Raw genomic sequence first — 14,858 nt, forward strand, 5'->3', positions numbered from 1 at the left:
TACAATTCCACTCATTTTTTTTTCCTTCACATTACCACATTCAAAGTTGTTACCAATGTGAATAAGAAGCCATTAATATGTAGTTTTTAAAATAAGTACAAAAACTATACCTTACTCATCATTACCATCTTTCTATTAGCAATGTTATACTTCTAAAACTTTACACAAAACATGTCAAATTTTATAGGTTGTCAATTGGATATGGATTTTTTCTCTCTCACTCAAATGGCCTTACAAAAGGTCATACAATGCCTACTTGTTAAGAGCTTGCTAAAATTAATTTAAAAAATAAATTTAAATCAATTAAATATATAATTAAGATATTTACTTAAATAGTCTCAATCATATATTTATCAGAATACGTGTTTTCCATTATTAAAATGTGATTTAATTTTTGTAGATAGTTATGGCACCTTCCTTCACAAGAAACTATGGATCATAGTTATGGCACCTTCCTTCAAATATAAAGGAGAAAAATCACCAACTGAACCTGATTAGAAAAACTACTGTTACAAAAAGCCAATTGTTGGACATAAAAATACATTAATTGAACAGTATGGCTTGAATTGATACAAAGGTTTGCTGGGGAAGAACACAGCTAAAGCTCCACCTGATCTTCAATTAATTCTAGCCTTACAACAATTACAATTAGAAAGGGAAAAGAGAGAATTGAAATACTATTTAGTATGGAGGATCAACAAAACAACGAGTCCAGATTCTCTGCTGAGTTTTTGACACTGTTCCTCTACTGAACCTTGAAAATGCATTGACTTAGGTATGTTAAAAAAGTTTTTAATATATTTTAAAACATTAAAATCAGTATCCATCAATGTATTTTGAAGATTAGGCAGAGGGGCAAACCAAAAACTCGATAGAGAATCCAAATTCCAAAACAACATAGGAGAAAACAATAAAGGGCAGCCCGGGGGAGAGAGGGAGGGGGTGTTCTCTGCTATATATACAGTAAAAGATATTAACCATCCTTTCAACCTGCTAAAGCCTTTCACATTTTCACTCCAGTTTCGGGACATTAACTTCTGTACTAAATGTGTGGTCTGAAAGTATCATATTGAAGCTTTGATTTCCATGAAAACAATCAATTCTGGAAGTTTGATGGACTCTCTACATGCTTCTTCCCTTCATCTTTAATGAAGTCAACCTCACTTAAACATGTGATATTGTCCATAGGAACTGCTCCACCAACCTCAGATGGAAAATGATCTTCTTCCACAGGATTCACCCCATGGTTGTCAGGGGTTCTTGATGATAATCCATTATCATCCATCATACAGTGATAATGATGCGTGTCAAAGGATTCTATACCAGGTTGCAGAGCAGAGCTGAACAAGGGTTGCATTAACCACTTTCTATCTGGAAATTCGCGCAACGATATTCGACAAACAGGACATGTGGAATTCTGCTGCAGCCATAGGTCTATGCAGGTCACATGGAAGGAGTGTCCACAGAAAGGGAGAATACGCAGCATATCCTCACCTTGGTATTCTGAGAGGCAAACTGTGCATCTACAAAAACAATGCAATTGAACGTTCAAAACAAGGAAAATGTTATCTGAACGAGAAATGTCATCAATAATCTCATATGTGAAACTTCATGAGAAAACCTAAAGCACTCTCCTCAGTTAAGTTCCTTACAGCATAAACCACACACAAAAACTTCATACCATTTTCTATCCTTTGTAAGAATTATAGGAAAGGAAACCATTGGGGGCAACCATTTACAAAGCTGTATTTAACTTTCCAAATTTGTGGCATGATTAGATGGCCCTGTCATCCCACAAGTTTCGGCTAAATAACTACCTTTTTGTCATAATGTGTGAAGGTTATTAAAGGATCATTGGTATATGATAACCTTCCAAACATTACGATAAAGAGGAGTTAGTAGACAAATCTTGTGAGAGGTTAGTGCAAGTTATTAATATCATACATAGTTTTTTAAGATTTGTTGATATGACTATGCCATGATAAAATTAGACATGAGAGGATCCATTCCCATGGCATACACGTATAGAGTAAAGAAATTCACTCTAACACAAGCTTCTTTTGCAGGAAAACAACAAAAGTGATGATGATAGGACAATCTAAGAAAGACTTTGACAAGAGTTAGTCCTAAGCCAATGGAAACTATCACCATATCACTTTCTCATGACAGATACATACATAATCAAATTAAAGAACATAGGAGAAGACTTCGCATCAGAAACCACCGAAAAAAATGGCTATAACCCACTTAAAAGGAGCAAATACTTCAGTAGTTTAAATGTCTTTCAATATATGGGATTAACACCTTCATTACAAATTCCTGTCCATGCAATTCCTTTTAACTTAACTACTGAAATAGGCATAAACTACCTTATGCTATTTTGCCGTAAGAGTATCATACAGTAATGAATATATAAATCAGAAACGGATATTCAAACATACTGAGAATTTTCTGCAGCAGCAAAAAACTTGTCACTATACTTCTTTGTTGGAAATTTGGCTACAGTCACGCGTTCAAGACCATGAGAACCCCGCTCCATCTGAACACGGAAAGAAAGGTCTAATTGATAAGAAATCCAATTCAAATAAAATGACATCATATTTATTGGGAAAACAACACAAAGTTTGCGCTGCATCAATTTACATAAATAAATAACTAAAAAGTTCAATTGCTATGTTATATCACTGTAAAGTATAAAAATCTGTATGCCATATAAATGTCATGATTAGTATCACCTTTAAGATAATCATTATAAAGTTAACAAATATACTTTGTAATTGGATGACAATGTAAAACCCTTTATACTGCCAGGTCCATGGTCTATTTGATAAAAATGGAAAAATAATATAAATAAGGTGCATAGACCATTTAATCAAAAAGTGGAGAAATTTCTTTTACTCTGTCAACTGATTAACATAAATTATGCTAAATTTGTTGACTTTCACATGAATTACCTTGAGAATCATAACATAACTTCAAATTATTTGAGTAATATTTTACACTAACAATGGATAGTGGATAAAACTTAAACTCCAAAAAATAATGATACTAATAACAAAAATTTTAAGATTAACTTGAAAACTGAAAAAATGTGCACCATGCTGAGATTGGATCTGGAGACAATAGGAAAGGATCTCCTTGCAGCATTCAAGTGAATTCGAGCACATATGAGCCTGGTGCAGACGAAAACAATGAACATGGTGCTCACCGCAAACCCAATCACAGTCATCACCAAGTTAATTCCAGAAGAAATCATTTTGCAAATATTAAAAAAAAATCCCAAATTGATAAAGAACCCTCCAATTTCAGATTCCAGCCGAAAAGGCCCCAGTTGAACAGTGAACACTAACAGACACCGCCAGCAACTTCCTCCATGGGTATCAGAGGAGAATCTGAAGTGAGCTACACGCGCTGGCACTAAAGATGCATGCTTTTCTCGGTGGGTATGGAGGTGAAAGGTGAATCAGATAATGGCGGTTTGAGAGGGTGAGAATTGGGACTGTTGTATTGTCCCAGTGACAGAGAGAAAGCAAACCCTAGAAGGCATGATGGGTGAGTTGGTGAGAGTGAGAGTGAGAAAGGGGTGAAAGATCTAAGAGTAATGATGGTTATGATCAAGATTTTTTAGATCTAAATCAAGTTTTGAGTACTGTTCTTTAGCTATGGAACAAAGAAGATGACTCACTGGTGTTGAAGACTTTTTATTTCATTATGTTTTTATTTCAATTTTAGAAGAGTGTTATGCTAACATAAATATTTTTATATTATCATCTAATATGTACTTTAGCAAAGAGAATCTGAATCAACTAATACAAATGTAATTTAATTTAAGGTCTTTAATTTTCTTTTTCTTACAATTTATTTGGTTTTATAGATGTATTGTGCTTAGGGAAGTAAAGATAAAAAAATCAAATATATTAAAAATGAAAAAAAAATATGTATAATTACCTATGTCTATAAATGTTTAATTATTATTTATGTTTACATAACTAATTGTATTTGCAATTGTAATTATTTTAATAATCATATTACTAATATTTCTTAATATATTTTATTATATATGATAAAATGAATGATTAAAACAAAAACAATAAAATATATATATTATTTTTTAATATATGTTTTTATATTATAAAAGAAGTAAAATTAAAAAATAAATGCAATAAATCAATTAATTTAAACTTTTTATCATTTATTTTAATATATTTCTATTGTAAAGCTTTATAATATATTTTTATTTTTATTTTAAATTGATTTCAACCTTAACTTACTTTTTCAGAAATACTTCTCACATTAAGATATTTATAAAGATTTATTTTCTAAATATTGAATTTATTTTTATTTCCCTCATCTTGTTTTCTCTTAATTAAAAAATTCCACCTTTTCTCATCTTACCTTCTTTTTTTCATTTTCTACTCTCGTCAATTCAAACAAAACTATAAAATCACATTTTTTAGTCTAAACAAAAGTTTGATGACTATGATGTTGAGTCAAACATGATAACTTCCAATAAGGAATATGTCTTCTACTTTTTTTCTTTTTAATTTTAAGAAAAAAGTTAGTTAGCAGTATTACTACTACTTTTAGTATTTTCTTTTTTTCTTCTCTTGATCCAATCAAGGAAGATGACAGTGATTAAACAATTGAATAATAAATTAATTGATCAAGAAGCGAATAATTGCTTCATTAATTAAATCAGAGAGTGGTTATAAGGTGAGAATCAAGTTAGAATTTAATACTTGAAAGATTCTTTATCAAATTATGCCTTATAGTTACTTGTATGGCCTCCTTTCTCAGTTTCACCAACTTGCACTCTCATCTATTTTGTTTGATAATTTATTTATTTATTTTTTTAACTGTAACAATTTTAGTCTATATGTCTGTCCTCTTGAAGTTTTTATAACTGTCTTTTTCATAGAAGTTGAGTTGTAATTGTGTGATGTCACACCTTCCAATATTTTTCGATTTGGGTTGAGGATCATTCGTTAAGTCTTTAGTAAGTTTGACAAAAGGTTATTAAAATGGCAGTACTCTAATCTCAATGAATCTCAATATAATTTAGTGTTTTTTGTTATTCAAGTAAAAATTGACTATGTATCAGATAGAGATTGATGGAAACTGATAGGTCTGGACCTGATAACTAATCTGCTTTGACTATTGACAATCAACAATCTAACCTCCCCAAATAGTTTGCTATGGATTTCTTGTTGGTTTAAAAAAGTATTAAGTTCTAAATAACTTATTGTTATTCACAAATAGATTTGTTATTTATTTATATCAAAATTTTAAAACCATTTTCAAATCAATCTTTTTCTTTCACAGTCATAACTTTAGGGTGTGGAGTGAAAAAAGTGAGAAGTGAGTTAAAACACATGTTGTCGGTTGCTTTTGTCAGTATATCCGAAATCTTCAATTATGAGCTTGCTATGGGGTAGCATGATGTGATATGGAGGAAGATCTCAGGGAGACAGGTGGAACAAGGGCTTAAGATTGTTGCAGAAACATGTTTTTGTTAACAAGGTTAAGTTTTTGTAATACTTTGCACTGATAATGAGATAAAAACCAGATAAATGCAATCACATAATGAGTTTGGATTGAATTCGGGGCTTTCAAAATGGACTTTCATACCTTCCAAAAGAGCAAATGGAGAAGCAACAATTAGTTAACTTTTTTTTTTCAGATGTACTGAAAGTTTTCTTTGTGCAAGTCTATCAAAAACGATTTCCTTTTACCTTGATACATTTTCAATCTATGTGAACATGAAAGTAAGAAAGTTTGGAGAAATTCTCTGCTTGAAAGAATCTATGTTTCTAGAAGAAAAACTCTCAACCAGTTGTACCTTTTTATTCAAACAAACCCATGGTTTTGTCACTCATTAATTTATTCACATATCAAATTACATTCAATAATTTAAACCCAATTTATATTTTGTTTTCAACTTACCCAAGAACATGTTTAATTCAACAAGGGGAGAAGGATGACATTTTAGAAGTGGAAACAGGAGTGAAAAGGAGAGGTGGGATGTTTTTTAATAGAAAATTATGTGCCGTAGAAAGGAGAGAAATTTTCATGAAATGAGGAAAAATAATCCTTTTCTCATTTGGTTCCCAAGAAAAGGGAAGATGTTAAAAAAATAATATTTTTTCCTCATTCTTATGATTGTAGATTAAAAGATAAATAAAATTACTTTTATCAATATACTTAAAATATTTTAATTAACCTCTTTTCTCCTGATCAAGGGAACACACCATAGACGAGAAAGAATTTTGTTCTCCTAAAAATTGAACTAAACAAAAAGGTTTCAAAAAATCCCCTCTCCTCCCCCCTCCATTTTCTTCTATCACTGTAAGATTAACACACTAAAACATGTTTCCCATTATCAAATTCAATCTCAGTTTCAAATTATCAAATCTAGAGATTAATCTACGACAGACAAAATCTTGATGACCAATGGATAGTCAGTTCGGCATTTAAAGTAAGAACAGTCCAGATTAATGGAAGAATTTAGAGTGTATTTTGCCACCAAAAAATCTCTTTCCAAGACAACTAAAGAGAATACAGAGAATCACCTTAAAGTACATAACAAATAAAAACCATTACTTTTACACCAAGCTTAGCTTCTAACCTAATGAAGTTATATATACATGCTTCATCTTAAATGATCGCCATTAAAAGAGAAACGATTTGCAAGAGGAATCCCAACTGTGCTATTTGAATAGGGTCTTGAAACCTCATCACCAAATGGCATCTGTGGTGTTGCATTTTCATAGGATGGATTGATGGGAAACGTGGGATACGAGTATTTACTGGAAGAGAGTGGACCTCCGTTTGAGAAAGGATCAAAAGGGGACTCATTAGAACTAAATCTTGGCCCATTTTCCAAGTACCGGGTGGAAAGAGCTTGATCATCAGCAGACAGGCTCGACGTTGTGCCAGAGTAAGGAGGATAGGTTAAAAACTGACCATCAGAAGTTCTAGACATGGTTCCATTAAGATGATAGTTTGAACCAAATCCAGCAGTTGGATCACGGACATTGAATCTAGCAGTTGCTTCATCAGAAAAATCTGTTGGTAGTCTGAAGAGACCAGAACACCCAATAGGAATTTCAAATCTATCCTCATTTTTACTAACAGAAGGCAACGGTTTAGCAGTGTACCCACCCTCTACTACTGGCAATCTACTGAGTTCCTGTTGTAGGGATATTCTAGCTTGTTTAAGAGATTCAAGAACACCATCGAATTTGTGAGATTGTTCGCGAGTAACTAATGCATAGAGATCCGTTTTGTTTTCTGAAGCATCATTTTGGTGGTGGACACCATGAATATCAGTTGGAAAGGAATGAGTAGGCCTGGGATCAGAATAACTATGCCTACCTGGATCTAGATGGCTCATATCAGAAGACGGAGAGTGGTCATTTACCAAGCTCTCATTCTGATTTCCCTTCAGTGGGGAGTGTGAGTTTTCTTGACCAAGCAAATCAGAAGTGCTAAAAGTTGCGCTTTTCTGGTTTCTGTAGCCATCTGTATCATCATGTGTTTCTGGCATAATTTCTGTGTCCCCAGCTTTGAATTTTTCTTCTGATAAGCAAACGCCTCTGGGTTCTCCTTTGCTCTCTTCAGCCTTTGAGGTAACCACCTTAGCAGCATATGGAATCTGAACCTTGCCTTCATCTTTATCCTCAGTCATATCTGACTGATTGCCCGGATCACATGAATCCTGAATAATTTAGGGTCCAAAACTAATTTTGAGACTTCAGGTGAATTTTACATGGAACGAGAAAGCAGTAAATAACCTATTTTGAATCATAAAATCATTAGATGCACAAGCTTAATGAACAAAAAATATTACATGAACTACTGTTATTACTTGTTTAATACAGTGGAAGCATACATATTAAAAAGGGGACATATAATAGACAACAAACACTCTACCTCAAACATTTTGATCAAACCGAGATTCATACATGTGTTTCATTCAATTTGTTCTCTACATCCTTTTTGAAAAAGAAATGTCTTACATAGTTTTGCATGTGAGCTTACTTTAATTTTTTGATAAAAAACAGTTTTCCTATCTGTTAATTAATGAGTTACTTCACTACTTGTTATGTTTGGTCGGAGAGGACAGGAAATTGAGAGGATGGTTAAGTTAGTGTGTTTGGTGAGAGAAACAGGGAAGAGAAAATTAAAAAGTGGTCTAAGCAACATTTTTCTACTCCATTTTTCACTCATTTTCAAGCTTCTCTCTATCCCTCTCCTCATTTGTTCTTTATTTCTCTTCAACCACAACACATTTAATTTTTTATTTTATTTCTCACTTACTTCTACTCATCAAATTTATTACCACCTACTCTATCTCTCCCTTCTCTACGAAACAGACCATAAATGACAACAAATACATTGGTAAAAATAAGAGATACAAGACTAATCTTGAACCCTCAGCATTAACTTTCGTTAAAACATCCATAGGAATATTCGATCAAGAGCTTTATTCTAGTAAACTGCACTCTTCTAATTAAATTTGAATTTAACAAATATTTAATGTCAAACTATAGCCACTAATTCTGTTTTAATGTCAAACTATGCCTAAAATCATTTCTACCTTCCTGCAATTGTCATAAATGCAACAACCAAACACCAATTTTCAAGAAAAAAATACTTAGAATATAGTAAGTATAGGTGAATCATACATACTGGTGTTGTGCTGTTATTCTCTCTAAATTTGTCCTCCCATTCTCTTTGAGCCTTCTCCATTGCTTCATATTGGTCAATAAGTTGGGCTTGGTGTTCAAGAGCCTTCTCCATTTCCTTCTCTCTTCCATATCCATCTATGCTACGATTTTTGCTAAGTAGGTTGGCCTCTGATCCATTCTCTTCTTGAATTTTAGATTCTATTTTCAGGATGTCAGATCCACCATCTTGGAAATTTGGAAATCCTTCAGAAGAGGATACAAGTTCATTTACTTGGCAGTTAACTTGGACAAACTTGTCTCTAGATTCCTCCATAACAGACCTGGGAAAACACAACATATTTATCAACTTCACAAGCACTTAGGAAGACAAGTGTTACAATAGAAGAAATATGCAAATTACATTCAGGAGGTATTCATATATGAAAATTTGGAGCAGACAGGACAAGACTATCAAAAGTAAAATGACAAAACACTGTCAAGCAGAGAATTTATATGAGACACTTCCTCAAAAGATCTAAAACAAAAAGCAGGGATCAAGAATATCAAAAGAACACCAAGTTTATAGGCACAGTTTTTCTAAAAATCAGTTCTCATGGTGATAAGATATAAGGTAATAGGATATAATGGGTGTAGGATAGAAGGAAGAGTTAATATCCTAACTGCTAAAAGCAGTTAGGATGGGCAGGAAGTGACTTGTATAAATAGAGTTCTATTCTTTTGTTAGAGGGGAGTTTTTGAACCTTGTTTGTATAGACAGGCACCTTTGGTCCTGTGGGGGAGGTTAGGCTCCCATTGATTGCTTGTACATTGTATCTTACCAGTTTTGAATACAAGAAACCCATTCTTTTGTTATCCGTGTGTGAGTAGTGAGTGTGTGAGTGGTTGTCTGGTTTGGTTTCGTACCCAGAAACCTAACACATGGCATGACAGTATTGAGCAACCACAGGTATTATATAACCCTGGAAATTCGAAAGGCCCAAAGCCTATGAGTTGGAACCAAGTCTAAACTAGAAACAAGTAGATTTTTTGTTAATTGTCGGTTACCTCACATAGAGACAATAAGAACAAGCAGGAAAATAGCACTGTTATCTGTGGAACATAGTCACATAAATGGGAATAAAAACAAATTTGATCAGAAAGAAAGGTTATGACTTACCTGGGTTGTCGATGTCTTATCTTGCGACATGACTTTCCTAAATGGTGCTTTGGTGAAGAACTAAAAGATGAAAAACTGTTTTGCCTCCTCACATTAGTAGTCTTGATCTTGTACTTTTCAAGAGAATGGGACAAATCATGGCGTCCTTTCCATGACAAACTTTTACTGGATACTAGTGAAGAATCTACACTGGAACCAGACAGTTCATCTGACCCGTGTTGTCTTCCTTTTGAGTTCATAGGCCCATCATTCTCTTTTGAACAGTCATTGCTCATAGAATCAAAAGGGTTTTCAAGGTCTGAGCCTGAATCAAATTCATCAGATACACCATTTATCCCTTGATTCTCCAAAATGGCAAGAACATCAGCAGTGGCCTTCTCTGCCATCTTCCTCTGAAGAATCACCATCCTTAGTTGTTCCTCCAATTCCATGACCTGATTGAAATAGTGGAGAAAAATTTAGCGTCAAAAAGGGAGCATTAAAGGCCAGTTTGGGTACAAAGCTAGAAGAGCTTTTCAGAGCTTCTGTACTGAAAAAAAAAAACTCTATTTCTTGTAGAGAAGTTCTCAAAATACCCTTCTAACCTGTATCCAAATAGGCCCTAAAAAAGGACAGGCAGGCATATTTGACTACATAATATAGGAAACTTAAACTTAACATGCCTTTTTTGCCAGTTCATCAGCTCTCTGTCTAGCACTTTTTGAGATGGACCTTTCAGAAAGCAATCTTGCGCGCAGGAACTCAATAGTCATTGCAGTCGAATCCTCCGGACAGGAAGCAATCCTAAGTGATACACATTTAATTAATACAGGTCAAAAAATATCTGATAGAGAAGAAAAATAAAAGAAATCTGATTGTAATGCTAAGTCGGTAGTGAAAAATCCTAAATAACTATTCCTTATTTTATGATGACTAAATTTGGAGGGAGGAAGGACCTTCAAGGTGACTTGTTATAAACTTATATCCTTCCTTCCTTTACTTTCCTCTCAGTGCCTTGCCTTGTCACAATCTCTCTCTCTCTCTAGCCAAAGAAAAATAACAATGAAGTTCAATAACAAAATGAAAATAGAAGAAAAGCAGCCCCTCTCCCCTGCCAAAGAAAATGTCCACTTATTTTAAGATTGTTTTCCTTAAGGAAAAATGTCCTAAAATATGTTATACCCAGCAGTTAGCAAATAAAAAAGATGAATGTGGTACTTAAGTCATAAGACTCTCCCACCCAATAAACTAGCATTTTGGGGGATGATCTCTCTTCATGGACTTGTAATGCAAGAGCATATTAAAAGTAAATAATTATTAGCAGAGTTATCTTAAAATTTTTAAAGCTGGACTAGATATTGAATTAGTAAAATATCTGGTTCATGTTGGATGGTATACGCTGTTGAACAATGGTTGAACACTGTCTCATTTGTGTGTTATTCAGACAGAAGATGGATATATACATATACAGAGATACTTTTTCCACTTCACATATGGGCTTTATACTCTCTAAGCCATCAACCATAAGTTTGCGTCCAGTTTCAGCTGGGAAGTAAACTAGGTTTTGCTATTCCTCCTTGAACTTCTATTTCATCCCTTAAAGGAGATTGGGAAAAGATGCAAGACATGTTTCCAGAACAAATAAGCTATGAGGGGTAAGTGAGCAAAGTTACATAAGATCGGAATGGGCACAGGAACATGTACTGATGTACCAGATCAGCTAATGCTCCCAGGTATATGTAATGTATTCCACCAGTTGACTGAACACTTATTATTGGCATAAAGGTTGGTCCACAGGAAGCGTTTGAAAATGCAGTGCACCAAGACAAATCAGAAAGGAGATTAACACAGAGGTTAAACAAGCATCCCACACCCAAAACTTGCCCCCAGATGGTCTTCCATATATATATATATATATATATATATATATATATATATATATATATATATATATATATATATATATATAAGCATGTATCAGCTACGGTAACTACTAGATTAGTGATCAATTTTAAGCTTTCTATTCTAACAGTATCTGACAGTTGTAACTAGCTGACTTATGTAGGGTTACGTTTGAGACTGCAGAAAGAGAAAAAGAATAGATGGTAGAGATGATCAGAACTGTGTCTATGGATTACACAACAGAATCCATTTTATATGACCTGATGACGATAAATACAAATAATTATATGATATTCTATTCCTATATACATGATATGACATACCTATTAATCACATTCCAATAAATCTGATTCCAATCAGATATTCCTATAATTATAAAGATCTTAACTATCCATGGAAATAAAGCAAAGTATTAAACAAGAATAAATCCTAAGAGATTATCCAGGATGCTCTAAAATATTCTATGACAATGTCATTATATTTCTAACAGAGACTTTAAGCTCTCATCATTCGGAGACACTAGTTTCAACTTTCTAATCAGAGCTTCTACTGCAAGATTTGGATCTCTCTCCTTGACTACTTCACTTTCTTACATTTTCTCTGTTTCTTTCCTGCACAGTTTATGATGAGTTGGATCAACCAGACAGGTTTTTGAATAACTGGTCTCAAGCTATTTTAGGGCCTGTTAGTGTGCTTTTAAAATAAAAGATGCTTTGAAGTTAAAAGACATATTTAAAGAATCTATAAGTACAGAAGTTTTTCAAGTTTTATTAAGCTTAAACAAACAAGCCCACCAATATTGGTAGCTTAACGTAAATGATAATGGTAGAATTTAAATAATATTTATTTTTATTTTATACTCCACTGGCTTATTTGTACGTCCAAGGATTCCTAATGTGTTTAGGTTAAACGTAAGACTAAAAGGATTACATTTTGCAATTGGTAATGAGTAAGAGATAGACTGGAAAACATGTAACCTAGAAGGGCTTAGGTTGCACTATAAAAGAAAAACCTCAACAGTTGTACGGCAGACCTTTACCTTGAATCATAAATCCATAATTATAAATAACTTTATTTTCCCGGTTTCTTACATAAGAAACAGCCCATTCATTGGTTGTGTTTAATTTATCATCTCTTAATCCTTGAATCCTTGGCGAAACTCTATCTAGAAGCCTTGAACTACATCAGCTTATGAGCCATGAAAGCTAGTACCTTTGCCGAGACCATAGAGTTGGGCAAAGTGGGAGAGGCGGCTTATAAAGGACTATTCTGAGTGTGTAGCTGAAGTTGACCACTGTGGATCCCAAAATTGGAAAGGATATGTAACTTTATGTCCAAAACGAGAGAACATAACATGGTTTTTAAGCCGTGAGTCTCCCCCAGGCTAGTCTTCTGAGATTGCCTTTCCTTACAAATTTGAACCACAATAGACGTGTCCAGAAAATTGGGTTCAAACTTGAATTCCGAGGATAGATGAAGTCAATTAGTCCCAGAGTTCCAAAACTAACTTGAGGAATGAATTCCAGGGAAGAGGGCATTCTCACCCATGTGCAGGTAACAATTAACTACTCGCGAGCCAACAACACGAATGGAACTCCGACTATGACCTAGTTCCAGAATTAGAAGATTATAATTCTCAAAAACGGGACCAAATACGTCTCTATAGAGCAACCTCACACTTAGATTCACAAATCTCAAGTAGATCTTAAACTTTCTCTGGATTACTTCGAATAGTAAAAACATGTCCGGAGAACCAAGCCAAAAACTAAAAAGTATTGTCGGGTCCAACCAAACACAAAACAAAACAAAAAAATCCTGACGGGGTCAAATAACAATTATGATAAACAATAAATCATACAACAAAGGCACCAAACCACAACCGATGAACTAAAATCACGAAACCACTACGAAAATAGAAATACCATCGAACTCCTTCCCATGAAGTAAACAAGAAAACAAAAGCTAGAAAAACTCCAAAAGCATCAAACACCACTCACAGCCGAAAACCAAAAAAATAAAGTCCAAGGCAAAGCAGTACAAATAAAGAGGGGAAAGACAAGGGAATTCGAAAATACCTCTGATCTTGCGGATCGAACACGGAGTTTTGCATGATCTTGGACAAACTAGGAAGTCTAACTGGTGGAGAAAAACCCCAGAAATATGAATTATAGAAGATTGTTAATATGGTGAAATTGAGAGTAATAGAAGAGAAAGTAGTTGTGAAGAGAGAGAGAGAGAGAGAAAGAAGTTGTGGTGTGAGTTAAGGAAGTGAAGATAACAGAAAGATGGTGGGAAGCATAGAAGGACGGATCTTTTCTCGATCACCTTCTCCTTCCCCTCTCTCTCTCCTTTTCCTTTTCATTCTTCCTAATTAGGTGTTATTTCTGTTTCTATAATGATAATTTTTTATCTTATTTTTTTTAAGTGGTTTTCCTGAGTACTCACAGCTTCGTACCAATGTTATGTTTATTTTTATGTAATCAATTTTATAATAAAAATAAATAATTATAATTTTTAAAATATATTTTGAATTTAAAATCAACCAAATAAATGTCCTTAAAGAAAAATATATTTTCTTATAGAATAGAATAGATGATGAAAATTTTAAATAAAGTGGTTATATAATTATTTTTAAGAGGAAAGATTTTTCAATTACTATTTCTTATTAATATTAAATAATGTTTTTAATTTAGTAAAGATAATTAATAACATTTTCATAATAAATTTTAAAATAAAATAGATATGAAGTTTACATACAAAAGTTAAATGTATATTTCTAAAGTTTATGCCTAAACTCTTTGGTTTGGGAAAAGTCTCTATATGTTTTCTAAAATCAAAAAGGAATTTGTTATTACAGTTTTGCTATCAAATTTAGATAGTCCAAAACCAGTGTACTGTGTATTAGTTTAGACTATTGGATTTAAATTTTGGTGAGTTATTTTATCTATTTGAAGTTATTTTCTTCTTGGATAGATAGTCAATATGAGGTGTAGAATGAAAAATTAGAATCTTGCTTTCATTGGTTGAATTTTCAAGTGATTCTCCCTTGCTGTATAAGAACTTGTTTTAATTTATATAACACTAGCTAATAACCCTTATGAGATAATTATTATTTTTGTGTTGTATAAGAT

At 33.2% G+C, this 14,858-nt stretch overlaps 2 protein-coding genes across 3 annotated transcripts; both read right to left on the bottom strand.

Annotated features, from left to right (window-relative positions):
- Window positions 1–464: 464 nt before the first annotated feature.
- Window positions 465–3,697, bottom strand: LOC124842955 (RING-H2 finger protein ATL38-like). The gene is made up of 3 exons (XM_047319577.2): window positions 3,098–3,697; window positions 2,442–2,539; window positions 465–1,523 (listed from the first exon to the last, which is right to left on the bottom strand). The coding sequence occupies exons 1-3, from the start codon at window positions 3,254–3,256 to the stop codon at window positions 1,097–1,099; spliced, it is 684 nt and encodes a 227-aa protein (XP_047175533.1). The 5' UTR covers window positions 3,257–3,697; the 3' UTR covers window positions 465–1,096.
- Window positions 3,698–6,440: 2,743 nt separating this feature from the next.
- LOC124842953 (transcriptional regulator ATRX) lies at window positions 6,441–14,098 on the bottom strand. Of its 2 annotated transcripts, XM_088096877.1 has the most exons (6): window positions 13,803–14,098; window positions 10,782–10,867; window positions 10,509–10,629; window positions 9,847–10,280; window positions 8,692–9,010; window positions 6,441–7,717 (listed from the first exon to the last, which is right to left on the bottom strand). In XM_088096877.1, exons 3-6 carry the CDS (start codon window positions 10,596–10,598, stop codon window positions 6,650–6,652), a joined length of 1,911 nt encoding a protein of 636 aa, XP_087953003.1. In that variant the 5' UTR covers window positions 10,599–10,629; window positions 10,782–10,867; window positions 13,803–14,098; the 3' UTR covers window positions 6,441–6,649. The 2 variants fall into 2 exon arrangements, with proteins under 2 accessions (XP_087953003.1, XP_047175525.2); XM_047319569.2 differs by lacking the exon at window positions 10,782–10,867.
- Between the last annotated feature and the right edge of the window lie 760 nt (window positions 14,099–14,858).

Source organism: Vigna umbellata, chromosome 8 (assembly GCF_029865625.1).
Source record: "Vigna umbellata cultivar VRB3 chromosome 8, Vumbellata_1.0, whole genome shotgun sequence".
NCBI lineage: Eukaryota > Viridiplantae > Streptophyta > Magnoliopsida > Fabales > Fabaceae > Vigna > Vigna umbellata.

Excerpts from the sequence above, each read along its gene's own strand:
- LOC124842955 (XM_047319577.2), bottom strand. The coding sequence starts at position 3,256 with ATGATTTCTTCTGGAATTAACTTGGTGATGACTGTGATTGGGTTTGCG. Across the intron at positions 2,540-3,097 it reads CCAGATCCAATCTCAGCATG|ATGGAGCGGGGTTCTCATGG; the intron begins GTGCACATTTTT and ends TTCCGTGTTCAG. Across the intron at positions 1,524-2,441 it reads GCTGCTGCAGAAAATTCTCA|ATGCACAGTTTGCCTCTCAG; the intron begins GTATGTTTGAAT and ends TTGTTTTTGTAG.
- LOC124842953 (XM_047319569.2), bottom strand. The coding sequence starts at position 13,837 with ATGCAAAACTCCGTGTTCGATCCGCAAGATCAGAG. Across the intron at positions 10,281-10,508 it reads CTGATGAACTGGCAAAAAAG|GTCATGGAATTGGAGGAACA; the intron begins GCATGTTAAGTT and ends TATTTCAATCAG. Across the intron at positions 7,718-8,691 it reads AGAATAACAGCACAACACCA|GATTCATGTGATCCGGGCAA; the intron begins GTATGTATGATT and ends TAAATTATTCAG.